General features: G+C 52.9%; 1 protein-coding gene across 1 annotated transcript in view; it reads right to left on the reverse strand.

The window, feature by feature from the left end:
- The window catches only part of lmbrd1 (LMBR1 domain containing 1), a 71,132-nt gene that overhangs the window by 20,138 nt on the left and 29,539 nt on the right, over positions 1 to 21,455 (reverse strand). The window contains 7 exon segments of the mRNA XM_067236473.1: positions 4,315 to 4,387; positions 5,685 to 5,834; positions 6,103 to 6,207; positions 8,406 to 8,508; positions 8,625 to 8,689; positions 14,687 to 14,839; positions 15,108 to 15,233. Coding sequence (XP_067092574.1) covers positions 4,315 to 4,387; positions 5,685 to 5,834; positions 6,103 to 6,207; positions 8,406 to 8,508; positions 8,625 to 8,689; positions 14,687 to 14,839; positions 15,108 to 15,233 — 775 coding nt within the window.

Consider the following 21,455-nt stretch of genomic DNA (forward strand, 5'->3'; position numbering starts at 1 on the left):
GTGGGAGGAGCCTCCTCACGCGGCACTGGCCCCCGTCCCATCTCCCTCCACTCTGGCCTGCTACTACAGCCTCAGGCTGCTCCATCTCCCTCCACTCTGGCCTGCTACTACAGCCTCAGGCTGCTCCATCTCCCTCCACTCTGGCCTGCTACTACAGCCTCAGGCTGCTCCATCTCCCTCCACTCTGGCCTGCTACTACAGCCTCAGGCTGCTCCATCTCCCTCCACTCTGGCCTGCTACTACAGCCTCAGGCTGCTCCATCTCCCTCCACTCTGGCCTGCTACTACAGCCTCAGGCTGCTCCATCTCCCTCCACTCTGGCCTGCTACTACAGCCTCAGGCTGCTCCATCGACACAGGACAGCACCAGGACACTGTAGCGTGCACACACACCTCCCCACTGCACACACACACCTCCCCACTGCACACACACACCTCCCCACTGCACACACACACCTCCCCACTGCACCCGCTCCCCTCTATCATCCGCTCCCTAATCTGGCCCGCTCTCCTCTTGTAGAGGAAGGCTCGATTCAACACTGAGGCCCCTAACCAGCGTCCCAGAGGCCGGGTACTGGCCCCCCGTCTGTGAGCTCAGCGCCAGGAGGACTCACTGGGGCAAGGCTCCTGTGTCCTACGCCCAGCCCAGCCCTGCCCTGCGTCTCCACCAGGGGCAGAGAAGGATGGGGGAGAGGGAGGGAAAGAGAGATTGAGAGAGGAGTGATAGGAGAGAGGGAGAGAGAAAGATGGAAACCACACAGCTACCAGGCCAGGCTGGGTTACACTACCCAGTGCTGTGTCCCATGTTATTTGGTGCGTTGTGGTATTAGTGCTCTGTAATGGGTTATGTGCTGTTAACTCCTTTGCATTGTTGTGCCATGCAAGGCGGCATGTGTCGGAGAAATGTAAAATGCAACGTTATATTCGGAAAACTCTGTAGCTTAGGATTCCTTGTCAGTAAACAACCCTCTCCCCACATGACCTATAGATGACACTAGGCTTACGTAAACAAACTGACCTAGGTTGACCATTATCATACTAGAGGTGCAATAACTGTGTATAACCTTATCTGTGTTGAATGAATCATATGGTCAAGCCTAGGGTCAGAGAACTCTGTAAGTTTCCACGTGCTCGTGCACTCTACCTCTGGGATCGACCACATTGACAGCTGATATTCAGGGGAGGGGACTTCTCACCAATATGTTTAAATGGTCTTACATGAAGACTTGAGAACCAGACAAACTTTGTATCACGATGGCGTGTGATGTTTTGTCTCCCTGCGGCCGCAAGCAATAAAGCCTCCTTAACTTGTTCACCGACTGACTGTGCAATGCTTGATAGATTAATATTTCTGACATCCGGTCTGCTGAGTTCATCATCGGCAGGAAGCTCCCAGCCCTACAGGACACCTACCAAACACGATGCCTCAGGAAAGCTGGCAGGATTCAAAGAGACTGTTACCACCCATCCTTCAGTCTTTTTACCCCGTTGCCTTCTGGCAGAAAATACCGAAACATTCGGTCTCGCACACGCAGACTGGACAACAGTTTCTATCCAAGGGCCATCAGGCTTCTCAATGGACATTGATATGGACAATGATACACTTCTCACTAGTCAGAGTGTGTCAGATGGCTGAGCGGTTAGGGAGTCGGGCTATTAATTAGAAGGTTGTTGGTTCGATTCCTGGCCGTGCAAAATGACGTTGTGTCCTTGGGCAAGGCACCTCACCCAACTTGCCTTGGGGAGAATGTCCCTATACTTACTGTAAGTTGCTCTGGATAAGAGCGTCTGCTAAATGTAGTCACTTTACACACTGTCACTTTCAGCTACTGGTTGCACTATCAGCAATATTGTACTTCACTTGTCTTAGGTTAGTATAGGTTTATAAGGTATAGGTTTAGGCATAGGTTATTATGTGTATTATGTGTAGAGGTTTAGTATACTGTATTGAATATTGTATATTATTTGTATATTAGGTTTACTATATTTTAGCTTATCATAGATGTAATCTATGTTCTGTGTACTTATATGTTATGCCAGGTGCCCAGTCTGACCCTGTGTTGTTCTGTGCATCTGACAATAAAAGAATTGAACTTGAGACCTGCTCGGATCAGGCCTGTTTGACTTGGTTGATATGATAGAGATAACCTTTGACTTCCCTCTGCATCACCCCACATTCCCAGAGTGCAGAATGTTCCATCTCTCTCCACTCATGAGACATATCAGCTTTAACACCAATGCACCTGGATCTACTAGTTCAAATACTCCTCTCAAAACTTAGCTTAGCCTTGTTGTGGAGTGTGGGGCTTATGCTAACGTGTTAGCTTAGCCGGGATGTCGAGTGTTGGGCTTGTGGTAACGTGTTAACTTAGCCGTGTTGTGGAGTGTGGGGCCTGTACTAACGTGTTAGCTTAGCCGTGTTGTCGAGTGTGGGGCCTGTGCTAACGGTTTAGCTTAGCCGTGTTGTCGAGTGTGGGGCCTGTGCTAACGTGTTAGCTTAGCCGTGTTGTCGAGTGTGGGGCCTGTGCTAACGGTTTAGCTTAGCCGTGTTGTCGAGTGTGGGGCCTGTGCTAACGGTTTAGCTTAGCAGTGTTGTCGAGTGTGGGGCCTGTGCTAACGGTTTAGCTTAGCCGTGTTGTCGAGTGTGGGGCCTGTGCTAACGGTTTAGCTTAGCCGTGTTGTCGAGTGTGGGGCCTGTGCTAACGGTTTAGCTTAGCCGTGTTGTCGAGTGTGGGGCCTGTGCTAACGGTTTAGCTTAGCCGTGTTGTCGAGTGTGGGGCCTGTGCTAACGGTTTAGCTTAGCCGTGTTGTCGAGTGTGGGGCCTGTGCAGACGGTGGGGGAGGGGAGGAAACAGCGCCTGCAGAGGGGCGCAGGCCGACTCCTCCTGGGCGGTCCTGGCAAGCTGTAAAACAACAACCTTCCCCAGCCACCACGATCGACAACTTCTCAGGGAAGTAGTTCCGGCTCAGTCCCCAGGCACGGCGTAGTGATGTGAGATGGTGGTAAGGCAGCACAAGGGTAATTATCCAGACTAAACACCCCATTCCTCTGACCTCGGTCCTAGGTCTGGTCCAAGGTGTAATCACAGGCCCCCGTTTTACAGCCCACATAACACGGTCGCTCATAAAAAACACACGCTTCGCCCATTAACATCAATTATAGCACCATAATTAAGCTTGTAGATAGCAATTAGCCCCGTTTAGGCGCTCAGCTATCACCTTTTAACACTCGGAATTTATTGCTTGACACTTCAAGTCCTTAGTCCATCCTGGGCTGGTGTTCATTAGGGCTGTCTCCGTCATTAGGGGGATGTCACGTCGAGGAGGAAGGGGGGCTGACTGAACGGACTGGTGCAGGGTAGACCTGGTGCAGGGTAGACCTGGTGCAGGGTAGGCCTGCTGCAGGGTAGACCTGGTGCAGGGTAGACCTGGTGCAGGGTAGGCCTGCTGCAGGGTAAGCCTGGTGCAGGGTAAGCCTGGTGCAGGGTAGGCCTGGTGCAGGGTAGGCCTGGTGCAGGGTAGGCCTGGTGCAGGGTAGGCCTGGTGCAGGGTAGGCCTGGTGCAGGGTAAGCCTGGTGCAGGGTAGGCCTGGAGCAGGGTAGGCCTGGTGCAGGGTAAGCCTGGTGCAGGGTAAGCCTGGTGCAGGGTAAGCCTGGTGCAGGGTAAGCCTGGTGCAGGGTAGGCCTGGAGCAGGGTAGGCCTGGTGCAGGGTAGGCCTGGTGCAGGGTAGGCCTGCTGCAGGGTAGGCCTGGTGCAGGGTAGGCCTGGTGCAGGGTAGGCCTGGTGCAGGGTAGGCCTGGAGCAGGGTAGGCCTGGTGCAGGGTAGGCCTGGAGCAGGGTAGGCCTGGTGCAGGGTAGGCCTGTCTGTGTTACCCTGATGTTGACTCAGGGGAAGTAGTCCACGTGATGCATTATTAAAACCCTTGTCTCTGATTTGAATTCACAGAGTGAATAATGAATAGTGATGAAATCATGGAGGAGAGGCCTTGTACTGTTGTAGCTACAAAGCAGGAGCTTGTCTGTAGCACACCCCCCCTCCCCCCTCTCTCTCCCTCCCCACCCCTTCTGCTTCTCTGTCTCCCCCCTCCCTGCGTCTCTCCCCCCTCTCCCCCCTCTCCTTCTGTGAAGGAGAAAACTTTGATCATCCGTTGTGTGATCTTTGGTGTGGTGTCCTGGTGGGCTGGTGTGTAAACACTGCTTTTGTGTTGCAAGAGAACTGTGTGTGTGTGCGTGTGTAAGGGTGGGGTGTGTGTGTGGTGTGTGTGTGTGTGTGTATGTGGTGTGTGTGTTTGGGGGGGGGGGGGGGGGTGTCTTACCTTCAGGAGCGTCAGCATCACAGTTCCTGGTCTCAAAGGTGTGGTTCCCTGGAGTCAGTCCTTCAGAGGGCGTCTGGCTCGGATCAGGCACAGACACACACACACATCCGTACGAACACACACACACACACACATCCGTACGAACACACACACAGACAGACAGACAAGATGACACAGGACAGAAAGAAAAGGATGTTCAGGATTCACTCTGGAAAGTAGGAACAGCTTTTCAGTACTGGGAATCAAAAACCAACACTAGTTCTAAATCTTCCAAATCTGAGAAAAAGCTCCCCTAATTCCCGTCTGAACTCCCACACTTTCCTCCGACTCCAGTTTGATTCACACAAAATAAGCCAAGGAACGCTTGCTGGAACACAATTGGCTGGTAAGTAGCAGGCCACTCCAAAAATGAGAAATTGGCATTCCACTGGCACCGCGCTGTCTGTGTCGCTAAACAACTCTCAGAGGGCCTCGTTAACATGTTCAGAGGGGACAAAACTCTTTTTTACTGAACAAAATCATACCTAGTGTTCCTTTACGTGTTTGCTGGCATGCACGTTTTCTCCAAGATAATTACAAGTGAAAGCAATCCAGTAAAACAGAGACAGTGTTTTATTCCGACCCAAACCCAGGACCAGGAAACAGAAGAAGAGGTTGGCTGAATCACTCGCAGAGCCAACAGCAGCCAGGCGCACACGACAAATTCAACTCAAATATTTAAAGACTGAAGCCAATCAAGTCTGGTGCAGTCAGGGAACACTTTAGTTGAGTGTCAATTTGGGACGGCTTAGCGCGACACACTCATTGAGAGTTAGATAGCCTAGCCCAGTATGCAGTACTTCAGTGCTGCTAACCCCCCCGTCTGTCTGCTGATGGCTGTACTCAGAGGAGAGAGCCTGGAACAGCAGCACAGGGGAGGTGAGTTCGTTACAGCTCAGGGGTTAGAGAACTCGAAAAGAGATCAAGAGGTTGCAGGTTCAAATCCCGCTCTGAACCCCGCTTTGGTTTAAAATGCGTCTGCTCACTGAACATGTTCTTATTTCAGGGCGTGAGGTCACGCCGCCTGTCAGGGCGTGAGGTCACGCCCTGACAGGCGGGTTACCGTGGAGCTGGGTCAAACGCTGTCAGACACCCTCAGATACCTGGGGGTGCATTAGCTGGTCCTGCGGTATGGTACCGCAATAAACTAAACAATGAAACGGTCCCAAAACAGAGGTCAAACAAACCACCCTCGCCTCGACTGTGACATCATCGAAAATACCTTCCAACACTTGAGGCAGCTTGTTTTGGTTAACCTGGTTAAATGCCAGCAATTCCAGCAATGGAACAGGTCCGTTTGCGCGGCCCTGGGAGTCGAAGCGACTGCTCACCTGGGCCAGGTACTTCTGGCTGCCGTACATGACGTACTGGGGGGCCAGGCTGTAGAGCATGTAGCTGCTGTGGAGCACGATGAGCAGCAGGATCATGCACAGGAACAGCAGGGCCTGCGGACGGGTCCGGCCGGGACGGATCTTATACAGCTGTCAGGACCACAGGCAGGAGGGGTACATAGGTATATTATACAGCTGTCAGGACCACAGGCAGGAGGGGTACATAGGTATATTATACAGCTGTCAGGACCACAGGCAGGAGGGGTACATAGGTATATTATACAGCTGTCAGGACCTCAGTCAGGAGGGATGGGGTATATATCTATCTACCCACATGCACCCATCCATCTATCCACTCATCCATCCACTCATCCATCCATCCATCCACCCACCCACTCATCCACCCTCCATGTCGTACCCGTATCCAGAAGAACCAGATCCCCATGTTCCTGATGCCTGCCATGGAGGTGAGGACGAAGTACACGGTGATGACTGTGATCAGGACGTAGTCCAGAGGGAACACCTGGGGAGCACAACCACAACCTCAGAACACACCACAACCTCAGAACACCGCACAACCTCAGAACACAGCACATCCTCAGAACACCACACAACCACAACCTCAGAACACAGCACAACCTCAGAACACAGAACAACCACAACCTCAGAACACAGCACAACCTCAGAACACCGCACAACCACAACCTCAGAACACAGCACAACCTCAGAACACCGCACAACCACAACCTCAGAACACAGCACAACCACAACCTCAGAACACAGCACAACCTCAGAACACCGCACAACCACAACCACAGAACACAGCACAACCTCAGAACACAGCACAACCTCAGAACACAGCACAACCACAACCTCAGAACACAGCACAACCACAACCTCAGAACACAGCACAACCACAACCTCAGAACACAGCACAACCTCAGAACACAGCAAAACCACAACCTCAGAACACAGCACAACCTCAGAACACAGCACAACCACAACCTCAGAACACAGCACAACCACAACCTCAGAACACAGCACAACCTCAGAACACAGCACAACCTCAGAACACAGCACAACCACAACCTCAGAACACAGAACAACCACAAGCTCAGAACACAGCCCAACCACAACCTCAGAACAAGCTAGTAGCCTGCTGGGTACTAGCTTGAAATCTTTCAAAATAAAGGCCCATTGGTTAGTACTAGCTGGAAGGCTCCTGTGCTTGGGCACTAAACTATCCATCATTATCCTCCAGACCTGCAGGTCTTCTACCCTGTACAGCCAGATCATTACTACTGCCTTGGGACTGACAGACAGACAAGTGAGAACAGTTAACATCTTCTTCCTTTGGTGTGTCTCTCTCTCTCTCGCTCTCTCTCTCTCTTCTTACTTGCTCTTTATGTCCCTCTCCCCCCCTCTCCCCCCCCCCTCTCTCTCTACAGGAGCTGTTTGAGATGAGAAATTAGAAGCAGTGGCCCTCCAACACTTTGTCAGAGCCAATTAGGGTTCTGAGTGGCTGATTGATTTCTGGTGTGGTCAGAGAAGGGCCTGTCGCAGTCTGAACCCCAGCTCTGACCGTGGACCCCTGTCATACACATTAACAGCTCGTCCTATTTGGTGTGGCCACTCTGGGCTTGTTTGGTGGGTTTTCAGCACTTCCCAGGGTAGTCATGATGGCCTGGTCTAGATTCTAATCTTTGAATAAGCTTCTTTCATCTGCTGTTTCCAACTGTAAAATCGACACACAAATCGTGATTCATATTTGCTGTTATACTACTGTAGCCAAACTCACAGCATCCTATCCAAGTAAATGACTGTATAGGATTTATTTCCTCGCGCACCAAACCTACTTATGCCTCCCCACGGCTGAAGGCTTGGGTGTGATTACCCAGCCTACCTCACAGAACTCCCTGCTCGTTTCCCACAGTCGTTTCTCATAAGACGAAAAGGGGGAGAGGAAGTTGCAGCGAGTAGCTCTATGAAAGTCAGGCTGTAATGACCGGCCAGAGAGCGGCTTGGCGGAGCGTGGCCCGGAGCGGTGCGTTAATGCTGCTGCTTTGGCAGCCTCAAGACCATAACTCTACCGGCCCTGACGTGCATTTAGAAAATTAGTAACAAAAATAAAACCCCGACAACGACCTTTAGGTCTCCTTATCCCGCTCTGCTATGGCAGCTAACACAGGAGCCAGTCTGAATATACAAGGCTGAAGTGTTGTCATTCTCGGCTGGGACAAAAACGTTCAGATTCAAGTAGGCGGATGTGACAGACCCACTAACCCACTAGTATACTAACCTACTAGTGTACTAACCCACTAGTGTACTAACCCACTAACTCACTAGTGTACTAACCCACTAACTCACTAGTGTACTAACCCACTAGTGTACTAACCCACTAACTCACTAGTGTACTAACCCACTAGTGTACTAACCCACTAGTGTACTAACCCACTAGTGTACTAACCCACTAATATACTAACCCACTAACTCACTAGTGTACTAACCCACTAGTGTACTAACCCACTAACTCACTAGTGTACTAACCCACTAACTCACTAGTGTACTAACCCACTAACCCACTAGTATACTAACCCACTAGTGTACTCATCCACTAACCCACTAGTGTACTAACCCACTAACTCACTAGTGTACTAACCCACTAGTGTACTAACCCACTAGTGTACTAACACAATTGTACTGTTCCAGCAGTGTACTCACAGGCTGCAGGACAAGCAGCAGCTCGTTCAGAGGGTTGGTCAGGTTGGTCCCAAACACGATGAAGCCAGAACTGATGCCAGCAGAGTGGAGGGCTTTATCCAGACTGGAACACACACACACACACACACACACACACACTTTAATAAGCCATATCCACACCTTCCTGTCCAAGTGATTGGACTCAGGGCTCCAGCAGGAATGTGTGCCAGGAGTGCTTACTTTGAGATGAACAGGGCCACAACAAACAGCAAAGCCACCAAGATGAACAACACCCCCAGTAGAATCTGTTCAGAGAGAGAGGCAGAGAGAGGGAAGGAGAGGGAGAGAGAGGGAAGGAGAGGCAGAGAGAAAGAGACGAGAGGGGGAGAGAGGAGAGAGAAAGAGAGGAGAGAGAGGAGAAGGAGAGGCAGAGAGAGGGGGGAGAAAGAGAGGAGAGAGAGAAGAAGGAGAGGCAGAGAGAGGGGGGAGAGAGAGAGCGTTGTCATGTCTGGGATCCAGGGAGTGTGTTGTTTCCAACCTGCTGTTAGGAGGGAACAAGGCGTGTTGGAACTTCACAGAAGCTGCCTCCGTCTGTCATCCGGACGGATATGGAAGGACGATGGAGGACAGGGGGGAGGGTGGGGGAGACATGGCGGGTCAGGGGGGAGGGTGGGGGAGACAGCGGGGGGCAAGGGAGATGGGTGGGGGATGGATATAGGGGGGTGGAGAATGGGTGAAGACAAAGGAGGAAGGGTGAATGATGGAAGGTGACTGAAAGGAAGGTGCAGGGCAGGTATGGGCAGGGGGGAGGAAGGGAGGACAGGGGGTGGAGGGGGTGTTAGAGAAGTGTCCTCCAGGCTTCAGCAACCTAACCCCTGAACCGTGTCATTAGTCTAGCCAGCACCAGATGGGCTGGCCTGGCATGTTCTGGCTCAGCAGTCTGGCTGGGGCTGGAGGTGAGACTGGGGAGAGAGAGGACACACTGAGTCCTCCACCAGGGCTGGGGGGAGCAAACAGTGGAGGCAGGAGGGGGGAGCGAGGTGAGGAACACACTCTCTGGGCTGTCAGACTTCGTGTGGCCGTCCAGGCCTGATGTCACCGTAGCATGCTGCCTGACAGCTGTCCAATCAAGATCACCATTAAAGGCCAAAGCGGGGCCACAGAACATCCTGTACTGGCCTGGGAGGCAGTCAGCATGTAGTCCTGTATGACCTGGTGTTGTAGTCCTGTCTGGACATGTGTTGTAGTCCTGTCTGGACCTGTGTTGTAGTCCTGTCTGGACCTGTGTTGTAGTCCTGTCTGGACATGTGTTGTAGTCCTGTCTGGACCTGTGTTGTAGTCCTGTCTGGACCTGTGTTGTAGTCCTGTCTGGACATGTGTTGTAGTCCTGTCTGGACATGTGTTGTAGTCCTGTCTGGACATGTGTTGTAGTCCTGTCTGGACCTGTGTTGTAGTCCTGTCTGGACATGTGTTGTAGTCCTGTCTGGACCTGTGTTGTAGTCCTGTCTGGACATGTGTTGTAGTCCTGTCTGGACATGTGTTGTAGTCCTGTCTGGACCTGTGTTGTAGTCCTGTCTGGACCTGTATTGTAGTCCTGTATGGACCTGTGTTGTAGTCCAGTATGGACCTAACCAACCAACCATCCAACCACCTTATCAACCAACCATCCAATGATCATGTCTTGTGATTGTAAGGATGGACCGATGACTTGAGATGTGTATGTATAACACGGCTGAAGGATGGGGTTCAGAGCCATCAGCTTGAATCAAGTCAAGTCTTTTATTGCCAGATGCACAGAACAACACAAGGTCAGACTGGGCACTGAAATTCTTAGGACAAGACCAAGCAAAGCAACCTGGCATAACATGACATATAAGTACTCAGAACATAGATTACATCTACCTGAGCGACCCTGAGGCGAGCGAGGAAGATTGTGGCCGACTCCTCCCACCCTGGACACTCCCTGTTTCAGTCACTCCCCTCCGGCAGAAGGCTGCGGTCTATCAGGACCAATACCTCACGCCACAAAAACAGTTTCTTCCCTTCCGCTGTTGGCCTCTTCAACAAGGCCAAGGGACCACACTGACTCAAATGACTTATTGCCTAAAACACTCTGCTTTTGCACTGCACCATAACATGGTATCTTGTACATTTGTATTTTTTGTAATATTTGTATTTTTGTATTTTTATATTGTAATTTACGGCAACTTATATTTATCCCACTTAGTACTGCTAGTTTATGTACCCTTAGTATAGTTAGTCCACATATTTAAATTTTAGGTATATGTTTATTGTATGCACCTTCCTGCCAAAGCAAATTCCTTGTCTGTGCAAACTTTCATGGCGAATAAATCCCTTTCTGATTCTGATTCTGATCTATGATAAGCTAAAATATAATAACCTTCCTAAATATACAAAATAATATACAATACAGTATACAGTATACTCAGCCTCTAATACACATAATAACCAGTGATAATGTCTGCTGGATCCTCTGTGGTTCTGTGTAGGAGACTAGATGTAACTTTGTTTAGGGGAATTGTCTTTGTGTTACTGTCATGTGGCTCCCGATGATTTCATAAACTCTCCATTATGTTAAATACATATGATTTAATATGATGTTACATAAATAACCCCCTTTTCATTTGTCAAAGGAATAATATCTCTCCCATCAATTTCCATAACACCTCCATCTCACTTTCCTCCTTTGTTTCCTCCTGGCCCTCCATACCGCTCTCCTCCATCTACCTTACCTTCACTGTCACCCTCTTCCCTCCTCCTCCTCTCCATCCTCCCTTCTTTATATCAATCTGCCTGCTCTCTCCATCCTTTAAGTAGCTCTCATGGTCTCCCTCTCCTTCTGTCTCCCTCTTCTCCTTCTCCATCTGCCCCTGTTCTTTCCTTCCACCTGCTAGCTCTCTCCCTCTCTCCCTCATGCTTTTTATCTTTTAGTCCTCCCCATCTGCCTCTGGATCCACACTTTCCCTTCGCTCTCTCCTTCCTCACCCTCTCTTCACTTCTCCTTCGAACTCCCTCTCCTCAGTCTGTCACTCACTTCTCTCTCCCTCCGCATCTCCCTCTCCTTCCGCCTGACCGTCTCCCAAACCCTCTCTCCCTCCCCTCTCTCCCAAACCCTCTCTCCCTCCCCTCTCTCCCAAACCCTCTCTCCCAAACCCTCTCTCCCTCCCCTCTCTCCCGAACCCTCTCTCCCTCCCCTCTCTCCCGAACCCTCTCTCCCTCCCAAGCTACCGCCCCTATTCCCTCTCCTCATCTCTCTAGTACGCTCCCCATCTCCATTTCCCACTCCCTCCCCTCTCTCCCTCTCCGTAACCCTCAATCCCTCTCCCTCCCCTCTCTTCCTCTCCCTGGCCATCTCTCCTGCAGTAAACCACTGCAACAGCCTGTAATGAAGTACTGTAGTACTGTAAACACTGCAGCAGCCTGTACTGAAGTACTGTAGTACTCTAAACACTGCAACAGCCTGTACTGTAGTACTCTAAACACTGCAACATGCCTGTACTGTAGTACTCTAAACACTGCAACAGCATGTACTGTAGTACTCTAAACACTGCAACAGCATGTACTGTAGTACTGTAAACACTGCAACAGCCTGTACTGTAGTACTGTAAACACTGCAACAGCCTGTACTGTAGTACTCTAAACACTGCAACAGCCTGTACTGTAGTACTGTAAACACTGCAACAGCCTGTACTGTAGTACCTGTAAACACTGCAACAGCCTGTACTGTTAGTACTGTAAACACTGCAACAGCATGTACTGTAGTACTGTAAACACTGCAACAGCATGTACTGTAGTACTCTAAACACTGCAACAGCCTGTACTGTAGTACTGTAAACACTGCAACAGCCTGTACTGTAGTACTCTAAACACTGCAACAGCCTGTACTGTAGTACTCTAAACACTGCAACAGCATGTAGTGTAGTACTGTAAACACTGCAACAGCCTGTACTGTAGTACTGTAAACACTGCAACAGCCTGTACTGTAGTACTCTAAACCACTGCAACAGCATGTACTGTAGTACTCTAAACACTGCAACAGCATGTACTGTAGTACTCTAAACACTGCAACAGCCTGTACTGTAGTACTCTAAACACTGCAACAGCCTGTACTGTAGTACTGTAAACACTGCAACAGCATGTACTGTAGTACTCTAAACACTGCAACAGCCTGTACTGTAGTACTGTAAACACTGCAACAGCCATGTACTGTAGTACTGTAAACACTGCAACAGCCTGTACTGTAGTACTCTAAACACTGCAACAGCATGTACTGTAGTACTGTAAACACTGCAACAGCATGTACTGTAGTACTGTAAACACTGCAACAGCCTGTACTGTAGTACTGTAAACACTGCAACAGCATGTACTGTAGTACTGTAAACACTGCAACAGCCTGTACTGTAGTACTCTAAACACTGCAACAGCATGTACTGTAGTACTGTAAACACTGCAACAGCATGTACTGTAGTACTGTAAACACTGCAACAGCCTGTACTGTAGTACTGTAAACACTGCAACAGCCTGTACTGTAGTACTGTAAACACTGCAGCAGCCTGTACTGTAGTACTGTAAACACTGCAACAGCCTGTACTGCAGTAATATAGTGTACTATAGACACTGGTTACAGTCTGTACTGTATGATATATAATGTAACCCAGTTAATACAAACCTTACACTGGATTCTGCTGTTGCTCAACTATCCGCCTGCACATTAACAAATAATAATAAATAAAGTGTTCACTGAGCAGAATTAACGCACCATACAGGGAGAATTTGAACCTGCGACCCTTTAGATTGACAGTGCCTGTAACCACTGACTTACAGCCCTTCCATCACCAGCCACACAGAGCCCTAGTTCTGTCTCAAACACACAACCACCAATGAGCCCCCACTGACAGGGTCATGTGATAAGGCCGTCCAATTAGGACACATCATCATGTTTGCTAATGAGGGACTAAGATGAAGCTGAACACAATGAAAACCTGAGAAACTGACACACCATGCCTGTCAATCACTGGTCCCTGAGGACTGGTCTTGCAGCGTGCTCGCACACACACACACACGCACCTACTCACACACACACGCGCGCGCGCACACACACACACACAGGGGGAGGAGTTTGATTGACGGAGCAGTCCTGGACTTCACAGTATACATCTAAAGAGTCATTAAGGTGTGACTGAGTCTGGGGAATGTCATTAGCAAGCCATCCTTTGTCACAAGCACACACACACACACACCGTCGATCCAGGCGGGATCAAGGCCTGATGTTGCCGCTGACTCAGACAATATACACAGCAACAGAGATGGTCTCTTCAGAGGTTTTGTAAAACAACAGAGAACGTTGCTGTTTTCCACCGACAAAGAAACGCTCTTTTGTTTGCGCCCCCCCCCAACACGACAACATGGCAGAAATGCTGTGTGGAAGAGCCTCCATGCTGGGGAGGACTCCAGGTGGAAGAGCCTCCATGCTTGGGAGGACTCCAGGTGGAAGAGCCTCCATGCTGGGGAGGACTCCAGGTGGAAGAGCCTCCATGCTGGGGAGGACTCCAGGTGGAAGAGCCTCCATGCTGGGGAGGACTCCAGGTGGAAGAGCCTCCATGCTGGGGAGGACTCCAGGTGGAAGAGCCTCCATGCTGGGGAGGACTCCAGGTGGAAGAGCCTCCATGCTGGGGAGGACTCCAGGTGGAAGAGCCTCCATGCTGGGGAGGACTCCAGGTGGAAGAGCCTCCATGCCGGGGAGGACTCCAGGTGGAAGAGCCTCCATGCTGGGGAGGACTCCAGGTGAAGAGCCTCCATGCTGGGGAGGACTCCAGGTGGAAGAGCCTCCATGCTGGGGAGGACTCCAGGTGGAAGAGCCTCCATGCTGGGGAGGACTCCAGGTGGAAGAGCTCCATGCTGGGGAGGACTCCAGGTGGAAGAGCCTCCATGCTGGGGAGGACTCCAGGTGGAAGAGCCTCCATGCTGGGGAGGACTCCAGGTGGAAGAGCCTCCATGCTGGGGAGGACTCCAGGTGGAAGAGCCTCCATGCTGGGGAGGACTCCAGGTGGAAGAGCCTCCATGCTGGGGAGGACTCCAGGTGAAGAGCCTCCATGCTGGGGAGGACTCCAGGTGGAAGAGCCTCCATGCTGGGGAGGACTCCAGGTGGAAGGTTCACGGAGAACATGGGAGCAAACAGGAAGCTAGAGGCCTGCCTGGCCAGGTCAGGGTCCATCCCCTGCTGTGTGTGTGTGTCTGGGAGTGTGTGTGTGTACCCGTGCGTGTGTGTGTGTGACCCTCACCTTGACAGGCCGCAGGGCGCGGCCCACCTTGCCGCAGCAGTGTCCCTGGGCCACCTCCAGGTGGCGCCCCCGACGGAGCAGCAGCTCCAGCCTAGCCTCCAGGTCCTCCAGACTCCGCCTGTCCCTGGAGGAGAGGGGGCGGCCGTCCTCACACTGGACACACACACACACACACAAACACACACACGTGCATTAGTGTAGGTTTTCCTTGGTGATCAGTGCTAGGTGTGGTTCATCTCAGGGTTCTCACTCATGCATGCCGATAAAGCATTATTGACTTGAAAACATTTAATTGAGAGAGAGAAAGAGAGACAGAGAGAAAGAGAGAGAGAGACAAAGAGACGGAGAGATTGAAATATATATTTACATATACATATATGTATATATACAGAGAGAGAGAGAGGCAGAGATAGACAGCTACCTTGGCTCGGAGCTTGTCTATCTGTTGCTCCACCTCCTCCAGGTCCTCTGTGTTTTCCAGGCGCTCGTACAGCACGCTACGAGAGCCTTTTATCAGGCTGAGAGGCAGCGCAGACATCCCATAGGCCTGCACACGCACGCACACACACACACACACACACACACACACACAGGTTGGTCATGTGTTTGTCAACATAAGCTGGCATAACACATGTACCTTAACAGGTCTGTCATATTGTACATTGGCATGCACACACACAGACACACACACATGGATGCTCACAAACATACACACGCACACACATTCATGCACACACACACAAACAAACAAACACACAGCTCACTAAAAGTTTGTCAGGTAGCCAAAACAACAGTCATCTATGCTGTGATCCACTTGTATCCACCCACACTACATCTCCCACGCTGCCCTGCTCTGCTCTGGGTGACACGGTAGGTAGGTAGATAAACGAGAGGCTAAACACACACAGCCAATCACCACAGAGCTGGAGGCCTGAGGGAACCATGTCAGTCTTAAAGAGAAAAGCAAACACACACACACACACAAAAGCTTTACATAGTTCAATTTGAGTCCGCCCCGCCAGAGAAGCATCTAGATGTGCTGCAACCATTTTGTGGCGGGATGATGATGATGATGCGCTGCCTGGCCGCCTGCAGCAGACATCCACAGCCACACAGTGCCCCCTGGTGGACGGTCCAGGAAGCAGCAGGGCAGGCGGCGAGAGCGGGGGAGGAACACGCACAGAAACTCTGTCTTCAGGACTAACTGAGAGGAAGAGTCGGCGTACAAAAGAAGCGAACACCACATCAGCAGTTCTGCAAATGGGTATAGACAACACCTGCGTCAATAGCTACCTGCACTCTACAGAGAGAGAGAGAGACTCAGCAGAGGGGGGGGGGGGGGGGGGGGGGGGGGTGGGGGGGGGGGGGGGAATTGTAGTCTGGCAGCAGCCATATTGGATGTCTGAACTTTAATTAAAGAGGAAGGCATTTTGGAGTCAGGAAGCCCATCAATACAGAGAACAAGTCACTCTCCAGGATTCTGCTGGCTTGCTCTTTTATATATCTCGGTCTGTCCCCTTTTATAGCTCTGTCTCTCCTCTCTCCTCTCCCCATCACTCTCTCTCTACCAGTCCCTTTCCCTCTCCTTCTCTCTCTCTCCATGTCCCTCTCTTTCTCCAGTCCCCCTCTCTCCAGTCCCCCCTCTCCCTCTCTCTCTCTCCCAGTCCCTCTCCCTCTCTCTCTCCCAGTCCCCTCTCCCTCTCTCCCAGTCTCCCTCTCTCTCCAGTCCCCTCTCTCTCCCAGTCCCCTCTCTCTCCAGTCCCTCTCCCTCTCTCATCTCCCAGTCCCTCTCCCTCTCTCTCCAGTCCCCTCTCCCTCTCCCAGGCCCCTCTCCCTCTCCCAGTCCCCCTCTCCTCTCTCTCTCCTCCCTAGTCCCCCTCTCTCTCCCAGTCCCTTTCTCCCTCTCTCTCTCTCCAGTCTCTCTCTCTTCCAGTCCCCCTCTCTCTCCAGTCCCCTCTCCTCTCTCTCTCCCAGTCTCCCTCTCTCCCAGTCCCCTCTCCCTCTCTCTCTCCAGTCCCCTCTCCTCTCTCTCCAGTCTCCTCTCTCTCCCAGTCCCCTCTCCTCTCTCTCTCTCCAGTCTCCCTCTCTCTCCCAGTCCCCCTCTCCTCTCTTTCTCCCAGTCCCCTCTCCTTTCTCTCTCTCTCTCTCTCCCAGTCTCCCTCTCTCTCCCAGTCCCCTCTCTCTCCAGTCCCTCTCCTCTCTCTCTCCAGTCCCTCTCCCTCTCTCTCCCAGTCCCCCTCTCCCTCTCCAGTCCCCCTCTCCCAGTCCCCTCTCCCTCTCTCTCTCCCTGTCCCCCTCTCTCTCCCAGTCCCTTCCTCTCTCTCTCTCTCTCCCAGTCTCCCTCTCTTTCCCAGTCCCCTCTCTCTCCCAGTCCCCTCTCCCTCTCTCTCTCCCAGTCTCCCTCTCTCTCCAGTCCCCTCTCCCTCTCTCTCTCCCAGTCCCCTCTCCTCTCTCTCCCAGTCTCCCTCTCTCTCCCAGTCCCCCTCTCCCTCTCTCTCTCTCCAGTCTCCCTCTCTCCCAGTCCCCTCTCCCTCTCTTCTCCAGTCCCCTCTCTCCCTCTCTCTCTCTCTCTCCCAGTCTCCCTCTCTCCCAGTCCCCCTCTCTCTCCAGTCCCCCTCTCCTCTCTTCTCCAGTCCCCCTCTACCTCCCCCTCTCTCCCAGCCCCCTCTCTCTCCCAGCCCCCCTCTCACTCTCTCTCCCAGCCCCCCTCTCCCTCTCTCTCCCAGCCCCCCTCTCCCTCTCTCTCCCAGTCCCCTCTCCCTCTCTCTCTCTCCCAGCCCCCCTCTCCCTCTCTCTCTCTCTCCCAGTCCCCTCTCTCTCCCAGTCCCCCTCTCCCTCTCCCAGTCCCCCTCTCCCTCTCTCTCTCTCCTGTCCCCTCTCTCTCCCAGTCCCTTTCTCCCTCTCTCTCTCTCCCAGTCCCCCTCTCTCTCCCAGTCCCCTCTCTCTCCCAGTCCCCCTCTCCCTCTCTCTCTCTCCCAGTCTCCCTCTCTCTCCAGTCCTCCTCTCCTCTCTCTCTCTCTCCCAGTCTCCCTCTCTCTCCCAGTCCCCCTCTCTCTCCCAGTCCCCTCTCCCTCTCTCTCTCTCCAGTCTCCCTCTCTCTCCCAGTCCCCTCTCCCTCTCTCTCTCCCAGTCCCCCTCTCCCTCTCTCTCTCTCCTAGTCTCCCTCTCTCTCCCAGTCCCCCTCTCCATCTCTCTCCCAGTCCCCCTCTCCCTCTCTCCCAGCCCCCCTCTCTCTCCCAGCCCCCTCTCCCTCTCTCTCCCAGCCCCTCTCCCTCTCTCTCCCAGTCCCCCTCTCTCTCCCAGTCCCCTCTCTCTCCCAGTCCCCCTCTCCCTCTCTCTCTCTCCCAGTCTCCCTCTCTCTCCCAGTCCTCCTCTCCCTCTCTCTCTCTCTCCCAGTCTCCCTCTCTCTCCCAGTCCCCTCTCTCTCCCAGTCCCCCTCTCCCTCTCTCTCTCTCCCAGTCTCCCTCTCTCTCCCAGTCCCCCTCTCCCTCTCTCTCCCAGTCCCCCTCTCCCTCTCTCTCTCTCCTAGTCTCCCTCTCTCTCCCAGTCCCCCTCTCCATCTCTCTCCCAGTCCCCCTCTCCCTCTCTCCCAGCCCCCCTCTCTCTCCCAGCCCCCTCCCTCTCTCTCCCAGCCCCCCTCTCCCTCTCTCTCCCAGTCCCCCTCTCTCTCCAGTCCCCCTCTCTCTCCCAGTCCCCCTCTCCCTCCCTCTCTCTCTCCCAGTCCCCCTCTCCCTCTCTCCCAGCCCCCCTCTCCCTCTCTCTCTCTCCCAGCCCCCTCTCTCTCCCAGCCCCCTCTCCCTCTCTCTCCAGCCCCCTCTCCCTCTCTCTCTCCCAGTTCCCCTCTCTCTCCAGCCCCCCTCTCCCTCTCTCTCCCAGTCCCTCCTCCCTCTCTCTCCCCTCAGTAGATGGTACCTGCTCCAGCTTGGGTTCCTGCCATCAAACCAGCCTCTCAGTACACACCAGGATGGGCTTAAGAGCAATTAGAACCTCCACCACAGAGGCGTCAGAGGACGCTGACCTTCTCTCCTTGTCTTATTAAAGTTTTCCAAGAGCGCTCAGCGGGGGTTAGTGGAGGTGTGTGTGGAGTGAGTTTGACCGGGTATTTTTGTAAAACAACTTTTACTATGTGCTGAGTGTTGGGGCAGCATTAAGGGGTTCACATGGGAGAGGAAGGCAAGCAGGATGGACTATTATTAGTTAGAGCTCTGGATCTCAGCTACAGCTTGCTTCGTCTCATGCAATGAATCATGGGGCTCTTAAGGCTGGAGCATGTCCCGAATATCAAGCACGCTCATAAAAGGAGGAGCTGTCCCAGCCCCCTGGAGAACACAAGGATCTTCCCCTACACGCTCTCCAGCAGACATGAGAGAAATACTAACACTGCTACAACAGGTGTCTCCTCTCCTCCTCTCCACCCTTCCCCCCTTTCCTTCCTCCCTCCCTCCCTTCCTCCTCTCCTTCCCTCCTGCTCCCTTCTCCCTCTCCTTCATTCATCCTCCTCTCCTCCCTTCTCCCTCTCCTCCCTCCCCCCCTCTCCTCTCTCCATCCTTCTCCCAACTTTTCCTCAGAAGCGACAGATGAACTCAATGTTCACCAGTACCGACACAGACACACACATGACCAGAAAGAAGCCTGCATTTCGGTGGTGGAAGAGATTCAATAGAATCCTTTACTTGAGAGAGGGTGTGTGTGTGTGTGTGTGTGTGTGTGTGTGTGTGCGTGCGTGCGTGTGTGAGGAAGAGGTATTGGAGGGGCAGAGGGGGGCCCCTGTAACAAGACTCTTCATTGTCCACCCTCTGCTCTGCTGGAGATGCCAGACAGGCAGCAGAGAGACAGGCAGCAGAGAGACAGGCAGCAGAGAGACAGGCAGCAGAGAGACAGGCAGCAGAGAGACAGGCAGCAGAGAGGCAGGCAGCAGAGAGACAGGCAGCAGAGAGACAGGCAGCAGAGAGACAGGCAGCAGAGAGACAGGCAGCAGAGAGACAGGCAGCAGAGAGACAGGCAGCAGAGAGTCAGGCAGCAGAGAGACAGGCAGCAGAGAGACAGGCAGCAGAGAGACAGGCAGCAGAGAGGCAGGCAGCAGAGAGACAGGCAGCAGAGAGACAGGCAGCAGAGAGACAGCAGCAGAGAGACAGGCAGCAGAGAGGCAGGCAGCAGAGAGACAGGCAGCAGAGAGACAGGCAGCAGAGAGGCAGGCAGCAGAGAGACAGGCAGCAGAGAGACAGGCAGCAGAGAGGCAGGCAGCAGAGAGACAGGCAGCAGAGAGGCAGGCAGCAGAGAGACAGGCAGCAGAGGCAGGCAGCAGAGAGACAGACAGCAGAGAGACAGGCAGCAGAGAGGCAGGCAGCAGAGAGACAGGCAGCAGAGAGACAGGCAGCAGAGAGGCAGGCAGCAGAGAGGCAGGCAGCAGAGAGACAGGCAGCAGAGAGACAGGCAGCAGAGAGGCAGGCAGCAGAGAGACAGGCAGCAGAGAGGCAGGCAGCAGAGAGACAGGCAGCAGAGGCAGGCAGCAGAGAGACAGGCAGCAGAGAGACAGGCAGCAGAGAGGCAGGCAGCAGAGAGGCAGGCAGCAGAGAGGCAGGCAGCAGAGAGACAGGCAGCAGAGGCAGGCAGCAGAGGCAGGCAGCAGAGAGGCAGGCAGCAGAGAGCAGGCAGCAGAGAGGCAGGCAGCAGAGAGACAGGCAGCAGAGGCAGGCAGCAGAGGCAGGCAGCAGAGAGGCAGGCAGCAGAGAAACAGGCAGCAGAGAGGCAGGCAGCAGAGAGACAGGCAGCAGAAGGCAGGCAGCAGGGCAGCAGTTAGAGTGAGTGTGGGTCTGGTTCCTACGGGACCCTTGTCCTCTCAGGTCAGTCCAGCACAGCGTGATTAGATCTGAGGAAATGAATCTCTTCACCTCCTTGTTCTGCATCAGCAACTCCAGGATGGAGATTCAGAAGGAGAGGGAGGGGGGGGAGAGGGAGGGTGGAGGCCGAGGAGCCGTAAGTCAATATACTAGCCAGGCTTTTAAATCAAACCTGAGGACTGTAAATGAAGCAATACAGGATGGACCCCGCCTCTCTCTCGCTGCCCTCCACCCCAGACCCCCACCTCCTTGTTCCCCTCACCTCTCTTCCACCTCCATCGAGAGTGTGTGTGTGTGTGTGTGTGTGTGTGGAGTGGGGGGTTAATGATATACTACCATATGCATATGCAAATATCCCAGCCCCCATTAAAAAGTCACTGTGCCAATAATTTTCATTGTAATGTCACCTCTAAGACAGAGCGCAGCGCTAAGGAGTATTAAATTACCCTGCTTTCGGCCCAGGCCCTCGGTGATGAATGCTTTAGCATTTGCATGGATTCCCAACAGGACGGGGGAAATGCAGGAAGTAGAAAATATAAGACGACCTTTGAACCCTGTTAATGGGACTGGACGTAAAACTAAGAAAATGCACTAATTAACGGCCCTGGTAGAAGGTCCGTCTAGCGATGGCCTGTGTGCAGGGGTGTGTGTGTAGTGATGGTGTGTGTGGAGGGGTGTGTGTGTAGTGATGGTCTGTGTGGAGGGGTGTGTGTGTAGTGCTGGTCTGTGTGGAGGGGTGTGTGTGTGTAGTGATGGTCTGTGTGGAGGGGTGTGTGTGTAGTGATGGTGTGTGTGGAGGGGTGTGTGTGTAGCTCTCAACCCTCCAGAAGTTTAGAGTCCTTCGTTTTGTCCCTCTGTTTTGTCAAAATGGAGGTTTCTGGATCCGGTGAAATGGTTAATTAAACTGGTTGAACTGAGGAGGATGGTGT

This window comes from Osmerus mordax, chromosome 5 (assembly GCF_038355195.1).
Source record: "Osmerus mordax isolate fOsmMor3 chromosome 5, fOsmMor3.pri, whole genome shotgun sequence".
Taxonomy (NCBI): domain Eukaryota; kingdom Metazoa; phylum Chordata; class Actinopteri; order Osmeriformes; family Osmeridae; genus Osmerus; species Osmerus mordax.